Below are 21802 nucleotides of genomic sequence, written 5' to 3'. Positions count from 1 at the left end.
GTGCTGGAGACAGTGGGGACGGAACTCCCTCGTCCACTCATCGTTCATTCTGTTTCTCTGCCAGCCTCTGCTTGGGTGTGAAAGGAGAGACAAAGTAAAAGTTAACGGTGGAGGACGAGTGGGGCAGATAGAGGGGAGGTCCAAAGAGCAACAGACGGGACAAAGAAGGGATGAGAGCGTAATTCTGGCAGAAAGAAAGCAAGAGAGATAAACACTAGGATTGAGGCGATGTGTGTACAGCTTGCTGTCATATCAGCTATAACTCTTTTGAAAGATTAATTTGTGAGAGAGGAACCGTCACTCTGTTGTCTGTCCGCAGTTCCAAATAATCCAATTGAGACATTGTGGCTTTTTTTCGCCTCACGTCAATGTCGGGGATGGCATCGCTCAAAACTGATGTCTCATTGAGATCATGTCAGAAAATGAGGCTTAAGGACCTCATCAGTAGTCATTCATCACTCATGTTAAATAAGAAGTGAGTAATGAATACATTTTCCTCCATTATAGCAGAGACACAGCAACAATAGTGTGTGTGGCAGCGTGCACCTTGCTGCCAGAATACGATGCTGGGCTCAACATTGTGACGACTGTAACCTGATGAAACGCTGGATCATTGTTCCTCTCCTCCTGATCCCCTCGCTCTCTCTCTCTCTCTCTCTCTTTCTCTCTCTCAGCATTGTGTTTCTGTTCGTCCTCATCTTATCCCGTCTAGATTACAACAACATCTGGATGTACTTTACAGTATATATCGCTACGAGCTAACTGCTTCTGGGAGCAGCCTTTTATCTTACGGCTCAGTTTCAAACCGAACTGATAACTGCCACATCATTCCTCCACCTCTTACTGGGGCTGTGGATCTCTCGGTCGTAGAAGTCCTTTGCTGTCCATGTAACAACTCCGCTATTGGTTAGGGAAGCGAGGCGTAAGTTTTCCCTAAAACTATATATTTGTTTAAATATATCTATTTTAACAAATCAGTGAAGCATAAGGGCCAGGAATCAAAAGCACCAGCGTTGAAATATATGTGTGCAACTCTTTGCTGCAAGGACCATTGACCTTGACCAATGACCATTGACCTTGACCAATGACCTTTCTTTTGCAATGTCAATGGTGCCCTTGGCTAAACTATTCCTTTTCCTGCTCGTGGCCCTCAATGGGATTGTTCTGCGGCGGATGCTTGAATGCACAGACGACGTTCTTTACCTTTTTTAATCCACATCATAATGGGAGACATGACAATTCCAGTTTCCATGTTATTCCAGGAAACTAGCTGGGGTAGTATTCATTAATGTGCGAGATACACTTCTACTGTGGCCACTGTAGCCCAGCAGTGACGCCAATCATCTCCCTCAGAGTCAAATCCCTGGAAGGACAACAGCAGCGTTTAGCTTGGAAAGAACAGGACATGTGCAATTTTTTTAACTCTCTCTGGAAAACACCAGGTCTCTGCACAGTGCTCACATTGATAACCTGCCAGAGTTTACATTGTGTTCCGGTTCATATGCCAAATATCCACCAAAGATACAGAATGTCCTTGCACATGTGTCACTCCGATTCACGTCTTTTAATATTGTCACCGGTGGACGATGTATCTTCAGACGCCGGCCTCATCATTTCCCCTCTCCTTCTTTCCTAATTCAGGCATATTCTGTGCCTGGTGGAGTAATTTAAGGTGACCGTTTGATGTCCCTAATGCCATAAATTGGAGTGGGATTTTCTGTTCAATGATTACGTCCCTGGGCATCAATCACCCAGTGATTGCTGCCCAGGGAGTATCTGTTGGGAGAGAGAGAGGGCCACAGAGAGTGACTGAAAGAAAGAGAGAGAGAGAGAAACCGCTTGACTTAAGCTTTACATTGTGAGTTTGAACACGTTTTCTGATTGACTATCCGCTTGTTCTCAAGCAGAGACTTGTCAATAATATTATTGAACTGCCGAACCTGTCTGTGCAAGTGATCTTTTTTTTTTTTAAGGGTGTGTGATTTCTCATCCTCTGAGGAGACAAAAACAGAAAGAAAGTCGGAGGTAATGTGTCGTGGTGACGTCTGAGGGGAAGATAAGGTGCCTATATAGGTATTAGAAGGAAATGGGAGGAGTCGGGTCGAGGTGAAGGACTGGGAAGATAAAAACAGAATGAGAGGAGGATGTAAACACTAAACCAGCCATGGAACCTCCTTGCTCTCCTTTTCTCCCCATCTATATATTTCCTCCCAGAGGAGCCGTTCAAACTATAAAGAGCATCTGGGACAAAGTCCTTTGCACATGAGAAAGAGGGGACACAGTAGCAGAGCACAAGAGCATGCACATATTACACGTATGTGTTACAACGGACCAATCTTTCCAGATTGTATAATGAAATGGCAGCATGTCTTTAGTGAATGTAATAGAAAGAGGCCTTTATTTAGGGATTAAGAACTAAGTGAATAGCCTCGAAGCCTTGAGAGTTACAAGTGCCCCAACTTCTGTTAATTCCTTACGAACCCTCCGTATGTACAAAGGCAGCATTGGGACAAACTGTGCCACGACCCCCCATCTAATGCATCGCCAGGACAGTACTGTACGGCAGGAGGAGGAGGAGGGACTGTGTATTGCTATCAGAATTATGGTACAGACTTGCTCATCCTGCAGCAAGGTAATGACCCAAAACAGAGGGAAAGAGGAACTATGCGCTGGGTTCACATGACGGAAGACCGTGCAGCATATTAGACTAAAAGCCCATGAAGCTGGTTTGGGATGAAGTGGAGGGGAAGGTGAAAGCAAAGCAACCTGGAAGTGCAACACATCCGTGGGACTGTTCAAAGCACTTTTCACAGTCGTAAGCTAACTGTACTTTCAGGATTATAGCTTTCAACAGTTGGCACTTTTTTTTCGCTAACTACGTCATTATGTTGGGTCACCCGACAGGTTAAAGTTGTCGTGTAAGCCGCCATGTTTGCAACGTCGTGTTGAATACGGTTGTTGCACAAAATGGTACGGAATCAGCGGTGCGCCGCCGCAAAGTGTCCCTGTCGGGTGCTTAGTTGGTTGCGGTTTGCCACCAGATGGCGCCAGAAAAGTGCAAAAATTACACACTGGGTCTTTAAATAAAGCAAAAAAGAAGGGACTGCAGTCAGAAATCAGAAATCTAGATTCAATTTAGTGCAACAAAAGATTCCGTTGTTTTCCAGTTGCTGATTTGTTCTGTGCTCAAGTTTTGGAATACATGTGGTAACATGATTTTGTAAAACGTATAAACGTTTGCCTTAGTATGATCTCAGAAGGATTTCTGTTCATGTGTGTATGTCTCCTGATTCTGAACAGAATCCCGTTATGTGAATCAAAAAAGAAAGTTTCCTTAGTTACTGTCTCCGAGGGAGAGCTGTGATGTGGTGTCCCAACATTTTTACTTTATATGGACATAATTGAACTTGACAAGTATGACTTCTCCGTTATCCATCCACACATTTTCTTCTTCTTATCCGAGGTCGGGTGGCAGCATGCTAAGCAGTTTGTTCCAGACTTTCCCCAGCAACCATTTCCATCTCCTCCTGGGGGATCTTGAGGCATTCCCAGGGCAGATGGGATATATTTTGGGACGTACTCTGGGAATGAAATCTTTTTGATCACTACCCAGAGCCCATATGATCATAGTAGAGGGTCGGAAAATATATCCACTTGAAAATTGAAGGCTTTTCCGCCTCAGCTTCTGTCTTGACCACAACGATTCCGGTACAACACCCGCATTACTGTTGATGCCGCACCGACCCACCCGTCCATCTCCCGCTCCGTCCCCCCCTCACTAGTAGCCCCAGAGCAGTTAAACCCCTTCACTCTCGGCAAACTCGAGCGAGCAATCCACCGTTTTCCACCAGAGAGCCATGGCCTCAGATTTGGAGATGCTGATTCTCATCCCCGCGTGAGCAGAATGCAATCGAAGACTTTCCCGGCATATTTAAGATAATTAACTTCCACACCTGAGATTTGAGGCGCATACTGTAACAGGAACATCAAACCACTGCCAGTAAGACTTTAAATGACTCAGTGTGTGTGTGTGTGTGTGTGTGTGTGTGTGTGTGTGTACACTCTGTCTTTCTGCACACAGGCTGCTTGCAACATCGTCCAAGCCGTGCAGACAAAGCACCATCATCAATCATGAGCCTCATTTGTGTTTGTGTAACAACAGGGACCCGAAATTAAGAATGTATTCCTCATGTGCCTCATTTTATCTCCCCATGCACTCCTCATAATTTCATCCTCTATTAAATGAACATGAAGGGAGCATAAATAGATGTCCACGTCTAAAGTAAAGTTTGTTGGCTCAGCAGTAGGGCGAGACTGAAGCTGGCCAGAGTGACTGTAAGTCAGGCAAAGTAAATAAAGAGTCGAGGCAGGCCGGAAGCTGGACAGGAAAAGAAAAAGGGAGAGGGAGGAGAAGTGCAAATAAAAACAAATTGCATGCAGAGAAGAGAAGATGGGTGGTAACCCCAGTGGGATATTTACAATGTCTCACGAAAATACTCGCGAGTCAGAGGAATATGATGTTAATGTAGCTGCAGATAGTCTTATCAGAACTGAGAAATGTGAAATAGAAAATTGAAGGAGGTAAAGAATAATAGCATTGTGTATGTGTGTGTATTTGTGTGTGTGTGTGTGTGTTTTCAATGACTCTGATGTACACTTGCCATTTACAGTATAGCAGAGATACTGTCTTCCTCAGCGTTTGCACACCCTCAAACCTACAATAGGATTTGTAACTATTTGTATGGTTGACCGAAATGGTAATAACCAGACTGAAGCACTAACAATACATGTGTGTGTGAATTTGCATGCGCCAATAATAAGCATGCACAAGCATGTCCTACGTGTTATGCCATGCACTGTCTTTGACCGTATCAGTGTAGAGCAGATCCTATTACAGCCTATCTGGTTATGAGCTGTAGCCCCTCTGATGTGCTGCACGGCTGCCAAGTGGGATTATGGAAGAGAACAGCGGCGTATGAGATGTTTATCCTGTCCATGCCAGGACAGGATTGAACAGCAAAGTCAAACACAGCACACTGCAGAGGACTAGCGCTCGCTAGTTGTGAATGTGTTTAACACTGGAGGTTTTGTAGGACTGTAAGCTGGGACAAAAGAGGGAAGCCTTTCATAGTTTTCAAGATAATAAAGATGTAAATTGACCCATGAAGTGTATATGAAGATGTACGACAAGACAGCTCCCCAATAATGGAGCCAAAACATCTTGACCGCCCCCTGGTGGCCGCCTGCACTTTAATCATAATCCCCCTCATCCACGTTCATGGGACATGGACCAAACTAAAAAAATTCAGAGTACACGTCAAATACATTTTTCCCAAAGATGGTTTCGTCGTTTTAGGTAGTTCTCCTTATACTGATGAATGTTCAAGTATAAGTATTTAATCAGTTATTCCATGCTATCAAAACGGGATGAAACATTATGATTGACAGCCGAGACTCACAGGCCATGATGGCAGCGCCCATATCTGGGATATGTTGCCTTTAATCTTGTACAGTGGGACAAAGTGGAGACGCGCCGTACATCTTTTATATGCATTCGCCATTTGTAATCATTTTATAACTGATTTTATGCCCACATGATATATTGAATAACATACACTGTACCGCCATGAATATCAAGCAGCAGTTCTGCATTACAGGGCAATACGGCTCTTTGTGATATGTGTGAATGTTGCAGCTAAGGTCCTTTGCTAAATGTCAGAGGGTTGAACTTGCATTTCTGCCCTAAAGGAGATGAACCAGACCAAAACTAACGGTGTGTGCCGGAAATAGAACACAAATATATTTCAACAGACAAACAAGTGGTGAATATTGACATAGAGAATTTAGGAAATGTTGATTATAACCCTGTGTATGTGTAACGAGTGCCTCGATCCAATCCAAGCTCAATATACTGTGTCGCTAAACACGCAGACGGGCAAGCAATTAAGAATTAGTGTGAGGGTGAGTTGTTTTGTCATTTATTTTCTCTCATTTGGCTCAAATACCAGAACACAGTAGTGGCAAATATTTGAAACTCAATTTTATGCCTCAGTGATCACATTTCATACACTATAGTGCTGTTGTTTTAAGGTGACCTCCCCTGACAAAGCTATCTCTAATTTTAAAAAAACAACCATTGGACTAAGACTGCAAAGCGGAAAGAAAGGACATAACGGAAACTCAGGGGTTTTCTAGTCTATATGAAACATTAACACAACAACCCAGCGCTGCTGGCTGAAGGTCGTCGGACTGAAAATGCAGAAAAGCAATAAATGGATAGACAAGGTATGAGTGGGTTGTTAACTTGGCAGGAGAGCAAAACAGCTCTCGTTATGAATTACTGTAAATTGTGCACTCAAATACTAACTGGTGATAAACATTGATAAAAAAAACTGTGGTTGGACTGTACATGGGACGTGAGGGCACCTGCTGGACAGGTGAGGGATGACGCCGGCAGGGAAACCAGAAAACGTCGAGGCAGGAGAGAGCCTGAGGATTCAAACAGCTGTGGCCACGAAAAACACACAACGCACAAAATACACACACACACACACACACACACATGCAAACACAAAACAAACATTGCATCAGCTCTTTTGCCTGGGTTTATGTAGACGGCAGCAGGTGTCCACCCCTGCAGGCTTGCCCTCTCCGGTCACCGCGGCACATCAGAATCCTATTCTCTCCCCAGAGCGATCCCAGAATCAAACACACCCTTCACACACTGCTGCTGGTACAAACCCAAAGTCCTTCACACAGCTGGTTGGGGGGAAAAACAACCTGCACACTCTGCAGCAGATGTGTAGGCATGTTCTCTTCCATCTTTTTTTAAAATACTTATTCAGACTCCACTGCTGATGCACCTGTAACGCCTAGAAAATTTAGATGGATAGATAGATAGATCGATAAATACTTTATTCATCCCAAGCTGGGGAATTCTGGTGTAGCAGCAGCACGTTTCACATAGCACACATCACACATTAAAAATATATATACAATATTTACACAATAAATTTAAAATATACGAATTGCCCCCAAAAAATATAGAAATTAAATATAATAAATTCACAGAATTTACATGAAGTACTGGCAATGATTAAACCACAATATTTGATGAGAGACCGACATGTAAACACTAAAATGCTTATATAGCATTTTGTAGAGAAAACATTTCAGACAGGCTGCATTTGTGTGTGTAAAGTAAGAATGTGTAGCTTGTGTGTGTGTGTGTGTGTATCTGTGTGTGTGTGTGTGTGTGTGTGTGTGTGTGTGTGTGTGTGCATCTAGCTTGTGTGTGTGTGTGTGTGCGCGCCCGTGCGTGTGTGCGCGCCCGTGCGTGTGCGTGCAGCATCCTGGCAGATGGAGAATAGAGACTCATTGGGTGTGAAGGAATCCCCCGTGCTTCAGATGTCACCTCATCTTTTCCCCATCAGCTGATCTTGTAATCCCTTTTGTCCTCCCTCCCTTCCACACCGCTTACCCAGCTACTCTCTTTTCATTTATTCTTCCTCTCCTCTCTTCTGTCCGCCTGTTCTCCCCCCACCGTCACCCTCGTCCATTCTTCTCCATCAAGGGTGTTTTTTTGCGCGCGAACAAGCTGTTGGTCTTTGTTGGCGACGGGCCGCTTGGCGGCCTCTCATATGGAGACAAAACTGCCCTGCTCTGCGTTCGCGCTCACGTCCAAGTTGTGGTGCCCAGCGCACGGAGTGCCGCCAGAGTCACTGGACAGTGTGCGTCTCCAGAGACTTGAGTGGCTGTTTGTAGCTCATTCATCATAATAGATATCGATTCCTTGAAATGAAGAGGTGCAAACGCGACTACAAACTCGCCGACCTGTCTAACTGTGTGTGCTTGATATCAGGTTTCAGGAGAGCAGTCTAATTCTAATGACGGATGGCGGTGTCACATTATACACGCCCTTTAATAACGCATGACTGGTGAACACGGTGCTTGTATGTGCAGGATTTCATTGTAACGCCAGTGGCGTGGCGTTCAACCACACACCCCCTAAGTCCTGTTCCATGTCCTCCCGTCTCTCTCTCGCCTTCACCGTCCCGCATCCCCTCTGTCCCCAATTCGTCTTGAGAAGCTTTAAAAGTCAGCGCAAGGTCGGCACGGCAGCCTAGACAAACAGTGTTCAGTGTTCAGCGGTGCAGTGTATGTTCATGGTCTGCTTGCAAGGTAAAGTTGACTGATGGGGCTGGATCTTTTCTTTTGTTCCCCAATCTCCAAACGTCTGAATCATCACGGGGTGGCTTCTATTTCTCTGATTGGACGAAGGGAAAAGGGTAGATATAAAGGAGGCCGTAGAGGTGAGGACATTCTGTGAAGGTAAAACAAAACACCAGGGAGCCCTCCTAAGGATGATTGCCAAGTTGTACACGGTGCCCTCGTTCATCATCACGCATTGGTTAGAAAGGCACACAACAACGCGTCGCGTCGCTCACGGAACAGTTTGGCATTTGCACATACGAATACCGTCGTCTTTACCAGCTGACGACGGCGGATTGTGGATCTTTATCTGAACCACAAGTAGAAAAAAAAAAAGAAGTCCATTCATAATTCAGTGCCATAGAAGCTTTCTCTTGTCCAACAATAACACACATTTACACTTCAAACCCATGGTACACAGGGTGACCTCGCTGTGGAAGCGTCTAGCTGCTGTCTCCCATCTCTGCCCTCTGCGGCAGAGATGGGAGGCTGTCAACTAGAAATGTATGAAAAACTCAACTGGTGTTGTTGGCAAAACGGCAAGATGCAGCCAAGCTGTGGTCGACGCTTGAATGATAATGATTTTCAAACAAACTATGTGCTTATACCTTCGATCCAAATTGAGAGTTAAACAAATGTAGCTGAATCAGGACTATAAATATATTAAATATTACATATAACTGCCCCATCTGTGAAAGACAGTCGGGAGTGTGTGGGAGTCATAAGCAAAGTACATGGCTCTGATTTCATCTATCTGACAATCTGCCCTGCCATTATTTAAACAAAGACATGAATGTAATACACTAGATATTATTACAATTATTCATCAAACGTTAGAGTTATTCAGAGAGACTGATAATCATTCAATGACACTGCAGAGGTAGAACCAAATATTAGTTTGGCAATATAAGGGTCATTCAATGTATTCTATGCCTTTTTTATTTTGTCTTTTTTTCTTGAGTCAGGATACCATCTGTCCCACTTTTTAGCTTTCTGATCTTTTTCTATCTATTCCCTCAAACTACACAAATGTCATAGGTCACAAAAAAATCCAGTCATTCTGATTTCCAGCTGAAACGGCCTCGAGTCCACTATTTCCCACTGTTCAGTGTGCAAAAATGTCAAAACTCAAAACATTCTGCCTCAGTGAAAATGTTTCCTATTTGCAACCGGCCAATGCAGGAGGTCTACTGGACCAGTTATCCAGATTCTGATGACAATTGTGTTAAGTGACACCAACTACCTCCGTACTGCTAAGTTTTCTGTGTGTGGGAAAAGAGTTGAAAACACTTAAAACCATTTCAGCAGGATATGCTAACTTTTAAAAATTGGACACAGATGAGAAATTTCTCCCTTTTGTTGCGATGTGTCCATCACTGTCAATACTTTCTATATTTCTACACAGTCTGTTTAACTGTCTCGGCTTGTGGTTTCTGTAGCGCCTGAAGTCCTAGAATTTCAAATTAAGACGCAACATTTGAATAAACAAAACAAAAGAAAATGATAATTTGATAATGACGGCGGTCTCCCACGTGGTGTCAATGCCCCCTAAGGGGCCTCGTACAATGACATTGCACCCTTGCTGCAGCCTTTGTCTTAATTTGACATTGAGATGTGTTAATGTGGACGATAATGTCAATCCCCTATGTGAGACAGCTGCCGGGGTGAACCGTGCCTGTGCTGAAATGAGCTGTCACTGACAATAGTTCCAGAGAGAGTCGTACAGAGGAGATAAGGTCAGTGAGATGGTGGGCATTTAGTGTGTGTGTGTGTGTGTGTATGTGTGTGTGTGGGTGAGGGAGCCAGAAGTAGAAAGCTCCTAGCTGTGACAAATGGCCTTTCACGCAGAGGTTGAGAGCGGTGTTGCAAAGCCCTGATGGGCCTAATGTCAGCACGAGAGAGAGAGGTAGAGAGTGAGCAGTGAAGAGGGATAAATGAAAGGTACAGAGTGCACACATGAGAGACATATCATGTGAAATGTGGGGAGATTCTCAGCAGGACTGGACACCAGACAGAGCGAACATGAGGAATGCAGGCGAGGTTAAGGAGGAGGAGAGGTGTGAAGGTTAACATTAAGTTAAAAGACTGACCTAGTGATTCTCAAAGAGGGAAGGATTAAACTATTTGAATGTGTCTTCTCGCCTTTATATACTGTGTGACCGCAGCTCGAGAAACAAATATCCCCCCCCTCCCATCAGACCTCTGGAGAAATCATGGATTATTTGGATTAAGCTATTGTGGGTCCACTTTTTAACTGTGTGGCCTGCTGCACTAACAGTTGCTGCTCTGCTGCTGTGGACCTTAGTGTAATTGTTTGAATGTATACAGTATGCCTTAACAATTGTGATCCGTACAACAACATGGATATTCGTACTTTTATTAAAGGTGACATATTATGCTCATATTCAGGTTCATACTTTTAAGTTGGGTTAACACCGCCAAAAAGGTTTACATGCCCCAATGTTCAGAAAAGGCATCAGTGTTCTCACACTGCCCATTCCTGCAGCTCCTTTTCATCCTCTGTCTAAAACGCCTGGATTTCTTTTAGCCCCGCCCCCTGATAGACCCCAGTCTGCTCTGATTGGCCGGTTGGCCCAGTCTGTATGTGATTGGTCAACCGATATCAAAATGTGTAGGACATGTCACGCCCCTTCACCGGAAAAGTTGAGATCCTCAGATTACAGGCGGGGTCACCACCCAAAAGAGTCCAACTGTGACATCACAGTGGGAGATAAATCTGAACCAGTCGTTCAGAGCCAGGCTGTAGGGTTTAGCCAGCTGACAAGAAACGACAAGGTGGTCTTTTTTACAGAGCTTGTGGACTAGCGGGCTCCACAGAAACACACTTTTATGTGCACAAACATGTATGTGTATTTGTTCTCAGTAAATAAAGTTTTAAAGCCGCACCCATCAATTTTTAAAGCTGCACTAATCTATGATTTTTTGATGTCACCTTTTTGTGCCTTTTTTGGCTCATTGTCTTGGTTCTCTTGCCTGCAAACTCCTGTTTTTAACTATCAGATATAGAAACAGGAGGTGATGGTGACCAAAGCAAAACAAAAAGACAAACAAAAACTTAGAAGGAGAGTAAGTTTTTGCCTGACATTCATACGTCAGGTGGTCAGCAGCACGACTCAACACGTTTCAAATATTATTTGCAAAGACGTAATGTGCAAGGGCCTTAGAGCTATTTACAATGGTTGATGTTTGAATGTGTTTGCGGTAATCAACATCAGAAGTTTTAATTAAGTTTGAATTAGTGCCCGTTCACAAAGCGTGTTGCAGTCCCTTATGTATTTGACAGTTTTAAGAATTAGATTCAAAGCAGAGTTAGGATGGAAAACACACTCTTTCCCCGTAATCAATCTTTTATATTAGCTAAAAGCTTTTCTTTCTTTTTTTACTGCTTAAAGCCATAAAAGGGCTCTCAAAATATTTTCTGTCAAAAATGTAGCCACACTTAACATTTCACTATGTTTAGTAGGTGTAGGTAACGAGTGGCAGCCCAATGGCGTGCCAGACATTAAAATGTCAAACTAAAATTAACGGAGCTATAGTTAAATGGAGGGAAATCTTGGGGAAAATCAGGTCTGTTTTGATGACTGATTTGTGGCATAAAAAGGTACTGTTTTGTCTTTTATGTATGAGATCCTCCTTTTTATCTTGGGTGGTCTGAGTTTGGAATTGCCTTGCTCTGTGTCACCTTCACCCTCCTTCATGTTTGTTTGTGATGCCTTCATGCAAATTCACTGCTTGCGTCCGTGCTGTGTGGCAGAATTGGAAGCGTCATCCAAAGATAAAAAATGATTCTGCGACATATTGAAGAAAAAAGATGTGTGGTTTTCCATTAACACATGATGTATATTTTCATATCGCACATCCCTACGCATTACTGTAGGACTGGAGTACAAGGCTAAGAGTCAAAGAATGATGAGAATCATTGAGAACGACAGAGAGGACAGGACACGTGCGAAAGATGCATCACGCATAGAGAAACAGTAAAGGTTGTGTTTTTTTCTCAGAGGAACCAAGGATTTTAAACAGAAAGAGAGCGATGTGAGGGGCAAACACAGCATGAAGGATGAGAGGGAGGGAGTCGGGAGAGGGTGATGGAGGAGGAAACGGAATGAGTGATGAGAAGGTGGAGACGGAGGCAGGAGGAGAAAGGAGAGGGTGACAGAGAGAGAGAAAAGAAGGATGAGAGGAAAGGAAAAATAGATGAGACAGGGCGTGAACAGAGAGATAAATGTGGAGCGTGCACAATGAAGAAAGTGGCGAAAAATGCAGAGAAGCTAATGATAGAAGAGGCTGAGGGAGGGCAAATAATGTCCACCTTAATATAGGGACCCATGGTTTCATATGCAGCATTATAATGTTCTGTTGCTGTTTTACTTCTAAAAGCTAGAGACATGCAAATCACAGAAAGAAAAAGCCATACGATTCTTGTTCTGCATACTGGACATTAATACAGATGTACTGCATTGTCTTCTGTCACACTAGGTCTTGAGTCTGTTCATCACTTACCAGCATCTTTGTCAATGGCTGCAGCCAGAAGATGCAGAGGTGGACAGCAGGGTGTAGTCTGAGGAGGATGTCCTCCCAAGAAAAATGGCAGCATCAGTTGCTGCAGCAAAATGACCAATAATGACATATGTGTACCTTCAAGTGACAAACACTCCTAGTGGCTCTTATGGCTTCTTTTTTTTCCAGGAGGAAGTACAGTGATTGTGTAAAGCCAAAATGTCCACAGAACAAAAAGTGGTTGGAGTGGATGTATTGACTTTGTATCAATGTTCTGCGCCAACACTAGGTTTAATTATTTTAACCATGACTGTTGATTGTTCACTAACCCTTGCCAAGTATTTCTTATTTCATCGGTGGCGGTGAAACTCCCCTGACCCTACTGATGTCCTACTTTTAAACACAAATGGTTAATAGTTCCCTGAGCAAGTTGTTTCCCTGCGTAAGCCTAACCAAGCTTCAACTGTAGGAAAGGTTAGATGAGAATATGTAGTTTAGTTTCTGAAAAAGGGATTTGTCGTGGTTTCGCAAGACACTGACACAAGATGCCAGCGATCGGTAGATTAGTGAGTCCGATTATAAGAAGCTTTCATGTGTTGTTCTGGGGGCAGTACGGCGGCAACATACTTTGTCTTTTAATTCGGACAACTTGTTGAGCTTGAGTATTCCTGAAGCAGAACAACGAGTTGGCCACCACCAAACACAAAAGTATATTGTAGGTTAAAACTGGACACTGTTGTTGTTGGTTTTTTTTTATTAATCCTGTATGTTTTATTAACTCACATTGTACATTTTAAACAGCATTTATGTTTGGCCACAACCTGTGACTTTTATGTTCAAACTGTACAGATCAATTGACTGGCAACAGCATAGATGTGCAAATTGAACATAGCATCGAACCCCTATGGAAGTGAACTGACTGGGCTGATTGGTTCAAACCGGGATTTGAACCAAGAATCAAGAACCCTCTTGATATGAGGTGATGGTTATATCCAGTGCACCTCCAATGCTGCCTTATTGACAACACAGACACCAAATACTGGAGGCAGGCAAGTGTAGCTGGGAACAAGTGAAAGTAATTTGGGTGGGACAGGCAATCACAAAAAACACACAAAGCAAAACAACCTGGAGACACTAACTAATAAAACAGAACAACAAAATGAAACAGGAAATAATACAAAATTCATGTCATGACAGTGGGCGGATTATGATGAACCCTGGGGCTCTTCCCTTTGTCTGGTTACTTTGAACAGCTGGAAACACTTTTCCCTTCAGATATGGACCTTGTAAAAATTGATTTGTTTATGCCTCAAGACCTATTGATTTAGGTAAACACTAAATATAAAAAATGCTTTTAATGCATCAATAACTTCTAAGTTCTACGTATCGAATGAAACAAAATACATAGAAATGTATTTTTTTACCTTATCTCTCATATCAGATAAGTGCTTATATTCACATCTTTTTGGTCATGGGATTTGGAAGAATGACACTTTGTTGAAAAATTAGAATTTGAGAGAGATGGAGCTTTATGATGGCATGGGACAAAGCTTTGAAGAAATGGGTCAGTTAACTGCAGGGTTTTCTGCTCCTATGTGTTATCTCATTATTGCCTTGCTCTTCCTTGAAACTGTAGTTGGAGGGCACCCAGGCATGATTGCTTTCTGTCACTGCACCCACGAGTGTCATATTAATCTCTGGAACTTGCTCTAATGAAATAATTGATTGATCGTGTCACTGTATTATCTATCAGTGCTGCTGCAGTAGCTTTAGCATACCGAGCGACTGTAGCTCATGATTTATTAATGATTATCGAGGGTGATAATCTGACCTCAGGATTTTTGTCTTCTCCCCATCTCCCCATGCCTTCCTCCCCATCCATCTTGTCTCCTGTCAAACTCCTGCTCGTCCTCAATTTCTCTGTCTCTCCACTCTTGCAACCCCCGCCCTTGTCTTTCCTCTCTACCTCAGGGTGAGTGTTCCTCCAAGTGCTACAACATGTTCATCATAGAGACGGTATGTGTGGCCTGGTTTTCCCTGGAGTTCATGCTACGGTTCATTCAGGCCCCCAGCAAGCTGGGATTCCTCCGTGGGCCACTCAACATCATTGACGCTATGGCCATCCTTCCCTACTATGTGTCCCTGGTGGTAACAGAGGAGGACCCATCCCTGGATCACGAGAGGCCAGGAGGAGGTAAGGGCTACTTGGACAAGCTGAGCTTGGTGTTGAGGATCCTGCGTGCACTGAGGATTCTCTATGTGATGCGGTTGGCTCGCCACTCTCTCGGCCTGCAGACGCTTGGGCTGACAGTGAGGCGCAGCACCCGGGAGTTTGGCCTCCTTCTGCTTTTCCTCTGCGTGGCCGTCACCCTCTTTTCCCCACTGGTCCACTTGGCGGAGAGTGAGCTCACGGGTGCCCATGACTTCAGCAGCATCCCTGCATCGTACTGGTGGGCCATTATCTCCATGACAACGGTAGGCTACGGCGACATGGTGCCACGGTCCATTCCCGGACAGGTTGTAGCGATGAGCAGCATCCTCAGTGGGATCCTCATTATGGCCTTCCCTGCTACCTCCATCTTCCATATGTTCTCTCGCTCCTACCAAGAGCTCAAGATGGAGAACGACCGATTGTTCAAAGAAGAGTGTGCTGCCGCTGCCGCCGCAGCTGCTGCTGCCACTGGGGAGCTGCAGGAGGTAGGAGGGGAAGGAGGGGTTGGGGACTCGCCTCCACCTGGACTGGGATTACATCTAGACAAGCATACTGTGCACTCACTGGAGTCTCTGCTAGGGAAGGGTGGTGACGCTGCAGGAAATAATAACCACAGCCTTCCAGCAGCTGCTTTCTGAACAGCACATGCACTGATTGATTAAATCCAAAACTTCCAAGAACATACAAGTCCCTTAATCTCTATCGTGTGTACTGCAAATGACAATTGCTCCAAATGCCTCATTCCCCACGTGGTCGGGATGCATCTGCGTTGCGTTGGATGAAAGGAGATTAAACGTACAGCACTTCCTTTGTTCTTCAGTCTAATGGGAGTGCAAGTGTGCACACTGCTGACTGCAGAGAACCCGAAAGACATAAAACCCTTTAAAAAATGGACGGTCCAGTCTGTCTGACCAGAAAGCCTCCGCAGCAATATTATTAACTGGTTGCTTCCATAAACATGCAATAGTCAGTCCAAAGTTGCTTTTCCTTCCACTGTGAAAATACTTATAAGCCCAACTGCAACCTATAGTTTTATTCATATTACTTTTTAATATGTTGCCTAGAGTATGACCTGAAAATGTCTTGTACTTTATATTCTACTTTTCTGCCATGAATTCAAAGAAGTGCTCCTCTCTTAAGTTCATTTTTTGAGAAGCTTGAAGCCATGTTCTGAGAAGAAATATAAACAAATGGATAGTTTTGGCTCTTCTAATATGTATATCCATCCCTCTCTCATCTATGCTTGTATGCTTGGACTTAAAGAGGTGACAGTTCTCCATTCTCTACTGTGAACTCCAGGTAAACTGAGTGAGGATACTGCAGAAGACATGGTCCAAAACTGCTCTTTAATCATCTGATGAGGAAATGAAAGGATGGAGAGACAGAGTATTTCAGGGTATGTGAGTGAGAGAGAATGAGCGCTGACAACCATGAAATGTACTTTGCAATGCTTCAAATAAAAGCTCTCCTGGTAATATGAGAGAAATCCATTTTCTTGGCTGTAGCTCTTTGGTTTGTTCTGCGTACGACAGTCTAATCTCCTTGGCGGGATGCTCAATCAGAGTCCTGCCACTAAACATTTCTGAGAGAAGAAGAAACAAAAACAGCTGTGTTAGCCAGACGCACGCAGATAAGTATTATGTGTACAACAATTCTGTGAAAATCCCCTTCTTACATCACCTCCTTGTTTTCATGTGTACAAGACACTACTCTGGACGGGTGCCACATCTCTACAAATCTTTGGTCCGTAGACAGGGACCTCCCTAACGCTTGTGCAACTATAATCTCTTTTCAACATTACATCCTCAGGTCTGGGACAAATCAATCCTCTCATCCGCTGTCAAATCCCGGGGTGGCCTCCAAAACGGGTGGGGTCATCCTCCTTTTTTTCTCAGAAGAGTGGACCAAGAACACATGCAGGGACGTGCCAGATGTTGATTTAATCTAGATTAAAGTTGGAATTAAAAGCCCTCAGACAAAACGGGTTACTGCCTGGAACTCGACTTCATCTAGTTGCTTTAAATTTGCTTTTACTGCCCCCCCCTCGGCAGAAGACCCAGTGATTGTAATTAGAAACCTCTGATGTTTAAACTGTATCAGTCAATCTGAAGGAGGCAATCCAACTTTACATTATGATTTTTAATGGATTACCCAGACTAAGGCTATTATCAATCTGTATACTCAGTATTTTAAGATACAATGATATCATAAGCAACCACTGTATGCATAATATTTCACAGGAGTGATCACATGAATCCTAAATCTAAAAACAGTTACGTCGTTAACCCATCTTTATATGAGCAATAAAGATGCACATGGTAAAAAAATTAAAAAATGCCTTAGGCGGTTGTGATGGTTGGAAGGTTTATTGATGCATCTCCAGCCAAAGCACCACTTATTCCTCATTCATTGAAATGGCACAAAGGATAACATCTTCCAAGGTGTTTTTATTACTTTTGTTTTTATTAATAGTTTGACATTTTGCTTAATGTCTTGTAGAGAAGACAGATACCACTCTCAAGCCTGAACACCAAATTTGAAGCCAGAGCAAGGAATGAAATGGACTACGTATTTTGATGACTATCTTCATACTGCGGCGACTTAGAAAATGAATTGGGAGGTGTTTTAAGGCATTTGATTAGTCTCTGAAAGCTCTCTCGGAGAAAATGAGGGGGATATTAACTCTGTTCCCAGATTACAAAAACACCGAAACACCACCAGGAAGAGCCAGTAATTGTTAGTGAAGATGTATCATCTTATATACGACAGATTAAGCTTTTACACACATACACAGATTCACTCTATCTCAACCTACCCACTCAGTCGTGTCTCCATCCCTTCAGAGGACAGTACAACCAACCTTTGCCCTAACCGCTAACCCTACTCTAACATTTACCATAACTATAGCTTGCCTAACCCTACACCTAACCTAACCTTAACCGAAACCTATTATTACCCGAACCCCAAAACATGTCTTCACCTTAAAATTGTCCTTACCCAATGGGGACCTGCTCATACCTGCACTGTGGCTGACACACTTATGTCAATAAAACCTAACACTAAACACACACACAGTAGATACACCAACACATATGCAGGTTAATCAAATGTTGTTTCGTAGGATCTTATTGCTAGCCTTCACTTAGGATCGTGTCTGCTGGCACATCTAGATTTGTGAAAAGATGGTTTCTCTCGATGACCACAATAAGTCTCCCTCCGCTGTGGCATCAGCACAGTTTGCTATGAGTCTTTCCTTTTATTTTATTCCCAGATTGTGCTCCCCCGTCTACGCCTCTCTTTATCTCCATCTCGCTCGCATCAGCCTCTTAACTTAATTTACACGACTGCTCATCTGAGTTGGTTTTGCGAAAACCATTATCCAGAAAGTCAAACGCTCACACACCACAGCACGACACATAATGTGTGCGACACATAATGTATCCAAATCTAAATTGTTTCCAAAAGTTATACAAATCTGTCAAAAGTTTGGAAAGGCATCTCTCTCTCTCTCTCTCTCTTCCACTAGTACACAAACCACTGCTGTCTCTCTCACACACCTACTCAAAATCCAGACCGAGGTTTTTAGTGGGAGTATTTTCTTGTTCATTGAGAGTCTACAGGTTGAAGGGGTCACCGCATAAATTCACCCCCCCCCCCCCCCCCCATAATGTGGGAGGCTGTTATTGTGATTAAGTAAGCTGCACAAATAAAGTTAACTTGCAAATGTGCCTTTCGCTTACAGCTGGTGAAGCGAGGATGCCAGTGCTGAGGGTCGGCGCGGTAGAATGCAAGGTGTTTTCATGGAAATAAGATGATGATTGAGACCTGACAGATGGGGATCGTCTGTCATGCGTGTCACCTGCCTCCCTCTTATCTCTGCGACAATTAATAATTAAAAAAAACCTAGTAAATGCGTATTTGAATGGCAAAAGGGGGAAGGAAACGACAAAGAATAGTAAGTTTGATATTATTTTCAGATGATCTTTCCCCCTCGTGCTCCACGCCGCTCTGGTTTCACTCATGACTGCAGGGTAAATGATCCAGTCTGGGATCGAGAGCCTCTCAGTGACTCACTCCTGTGGTATCACTTTATAAAAAACGATTTTATTACTAATGCGCCAACTTTGAGGATTCCTTGGGCCATAGAAAGACTGATGCGGATGAGTCAGAGAAATACCGTAGTACATGTGTTGACGGACAATAATCAGCGATATTAAAAACAGGGGGTTTGAGAGAAATATCTTTTAACGCTCTGTGAAATTTAAAACATTGCAGGAAGTTTGGTCACTGTAGAATTTAGAATTATTAAATAGTGTGACCACAGACTGCATATAAAGATGGATGACACGTCTGTACTTCCTCCTGTTGTACAAAAATGATGCCAAAATATCTTGGCATGCTACGAGTGCTGCCATCGTGCACTTTTGACGTGATTTGGAGTCAGAGTCTGTGCAGCAGTGATTGTGGTGTGGATTGGAATCCCGCAGATGCATACTTGCCAGACGTTGTATGGTATCGATCTTCTAATCTAACTTTCATAGTGTATTTCCCAAAATGTCAGACTTTGGGAAACAGGCAAACTGTAGAAAGAAGCCGGTGAGCAAAACTTAGCATAACAGCGGAAGAGACATAAAAATCTGAAGAGAAAGATGTTTGAGCTTCAGAGGTGCTAGTTGGCAGATTGTGTTCGCCCTCATGATTTTCATAATAAGAGTGGCAGGGTAAAACAATTCCTTTGAGCATATAGCAGCACACAGTAGCGTCCAGAGGGAGTTCAAACTCAGCGATCTCCTTGAGCTGTGAGGTCCGATTGTTGTCTGGTTTTACACTGTGGAGACCCCTCGACTCTCCAACAACCCGAACCCCCCGAAAGATACGAGGAGCAGCGGGAAGGGAGGACGGCGATTCCAAATCATCCCATAGTTATATACTGATGACGGCTCAGCAGCTACAGTTGAGCGCCGCTGGGCCGTCTGAGCGGGGTGTTTGTGAGAAATTTGGTAATTTGAATAGAGAAGACGGTGCTTTGCTTTCCGTGTTCTTTAACCTTGAAAGAGATTTTAATAAAGGAGATTGGAAGTGTATGTGTGTGTGTGTGTGTGTGTGTGTGTGCAGGGACATTGTTTTTGGCCCTTGTACAGCCTTCAAGACTGGATGCACTCCTGAATTAAAGTTAAATACCTTTTTTCCCTTTGAAACGTTGGGTAGAAAATCTGTCTGGTGTCTAGAATTTCTGCTTTCACATTCCTGCTTTTTTTCCCTCCTCCGTTGTGACAAAAGTGTTTTTGAATTCCGCCTTGGTCGCGAGATATGATCAGTCTGCGTTTTGCTCCCTGCTGTTTGTGTCAAGGTGGATGCACACCACAAGATTTCTGATAAGATGGGGGAACCAATTAAACCACACTGCCACAGAATATCAGGATGGAAGACCCCGTAGAGGCCATATCCCACCATGGATGTCGAGAGCACGTGGCGCAGACCGTAAGTGTAGCATTTTAATCAGCCGAAGGAGTCTTCAACGAGCGCCAGAGTGCCTTCTCGCCCTAATTTAAATGAATGAAAAAGAATATCTATGGCACGGTATCCTGCCAACGCTGCCTCACTGTAGGTACACCGCGACCAATTTACTGAATAACATAAAAAGTGTATGTCGCAAAAACAGGGAAAGAAAAACTTCTTTATCCGTTTATTGGGATTTATTGACATCTTGGGTTTGCAAATGCGGCGCGAGGGGGAAACCAGAGGAGGCGTGATGGTTTCGGATGGACCGAGGTGAGACGGAGGAAACGGTGAGTGGTGAGATTAAAGAGGCCCAAACAGGCAGGACGGGCAAAAGTAGAGTCTCTTTCTCTGCACATTATTCATATTGAGCTGAACTATGTGCCTGGAATCAGCATGAGCTCTTTTACGTGGGCTCAACTTCACTCTTTTCTTGCTAAATAAAAATGGGTGGGACACACAAACTCGCACAGAAACTTCCTGGGAAAGCGCAGCGGGACAGATCAGGAGGCAGCTTTGAAAGGGATAATGAACACAAAAAAGTCCTTGCAGCAGGAGCTCCCTTCGTACCCAATCACTATTCCAGAGCTGCGCTCCGCAAGCTCTGAACTATACCAAATCTACCAAAAGTGCACCTGTGTGAGAACACAACCCAGCTGTGTTGACATGGAAGGGGAGATGCAAATGATATCGCATACTGAAAATGACGTAATGGAATGTGGTGGCATGAAAATTCTCACAGGAACGGGAGTCGCAGCAGCACACGAAGTTATTAACATATTCATCAATCATTTGTCATTTCTGCTCGTGTGTTTCACTTGGACTTGTTGCCCAATTCAGACATAGTGACGATGAAGCTGTTTGTTGTCCAGGATAAAAATGTGGCAGATTGAACTTTTGTACTGACATGCACCATCTCCAGGTGATGACTACTAACTAAGAAATATTGCCCCTATATTTTTTAGAGCACCATCAGCTTGTCAAAACTTTACTAATGAAAGATCTCGACATGAACTTGGTACAACATTGGTCCCTAAACTATGACTCATGAAGTTTCGGTGGGGGTGGTCTTTTTGCACCATAAGGATTGATCTGTTTGGTGTCTTGACAATTTTTGGAGGGATTGACATGGAATTTGGTGCATATATTCATGATGCCCCCCCAAAAAAATAAATCCTGCAGATTTTAGCGACCCCCTGATTCATGCAGTAGCAGCACCAGACGGTGAAATTCTTTAGCGTTATTGCTATGGTGTTGTTTGTCAGATTTAAAAGCACCTTTTTTTCTTCTTCTCAGCTACAATCACCTCGAGAATAAACCCAACACCAGGCATTTGATACAATTTACATGATGGTACAG

The 21802-nt window shown here is 43.6% G+C and overlaps 1 protein-coding gene across 1 annotated transcript in view; it reads left to right on the top strand.

Annotated features, from left to right (window-relative positions):
- The window catches only part of kcng4a (potassium voltage-gated channel, subfamily G, member 4a), a 41217-nt gene extending 24783 nt beyond the window's left edge, over window positions 1-16434 (top strand). Inside the window, exon 5 of the mRNA XM_035643398.2 lies at window positions 14704-16434. Within this exon, the coding sequence (XP_035499291.1) occupies window positions 14704-15582 (879 nt within the window). The 3' untranslated portion in view covers window positions 15583-16434. The remainder of the gene's footprint in view (window positions 1-14703) is intronic.
- The last annotated feature ends 5368 nt before the right edge of the window (window positions 16435-21802 follow it).

Source organism: Scophthalmus maximus, chromosome 7 (assembly GCF_022379125.1).
Source record: "Scophthalmus maximus strain ysfricsl-2021 chromosome 7, ASM2237912v1, whole genome shotgun sequence".
NCBI lineage: Eukaryota > Metazoa > Chordata > Actinopteri > Pleuronectiformes > Scophthalmidae > Scophthalmus > Scophthalmus maximus.
This window is presented reverse-complemented; position numbering and strand designations above follow the sequence as displayed.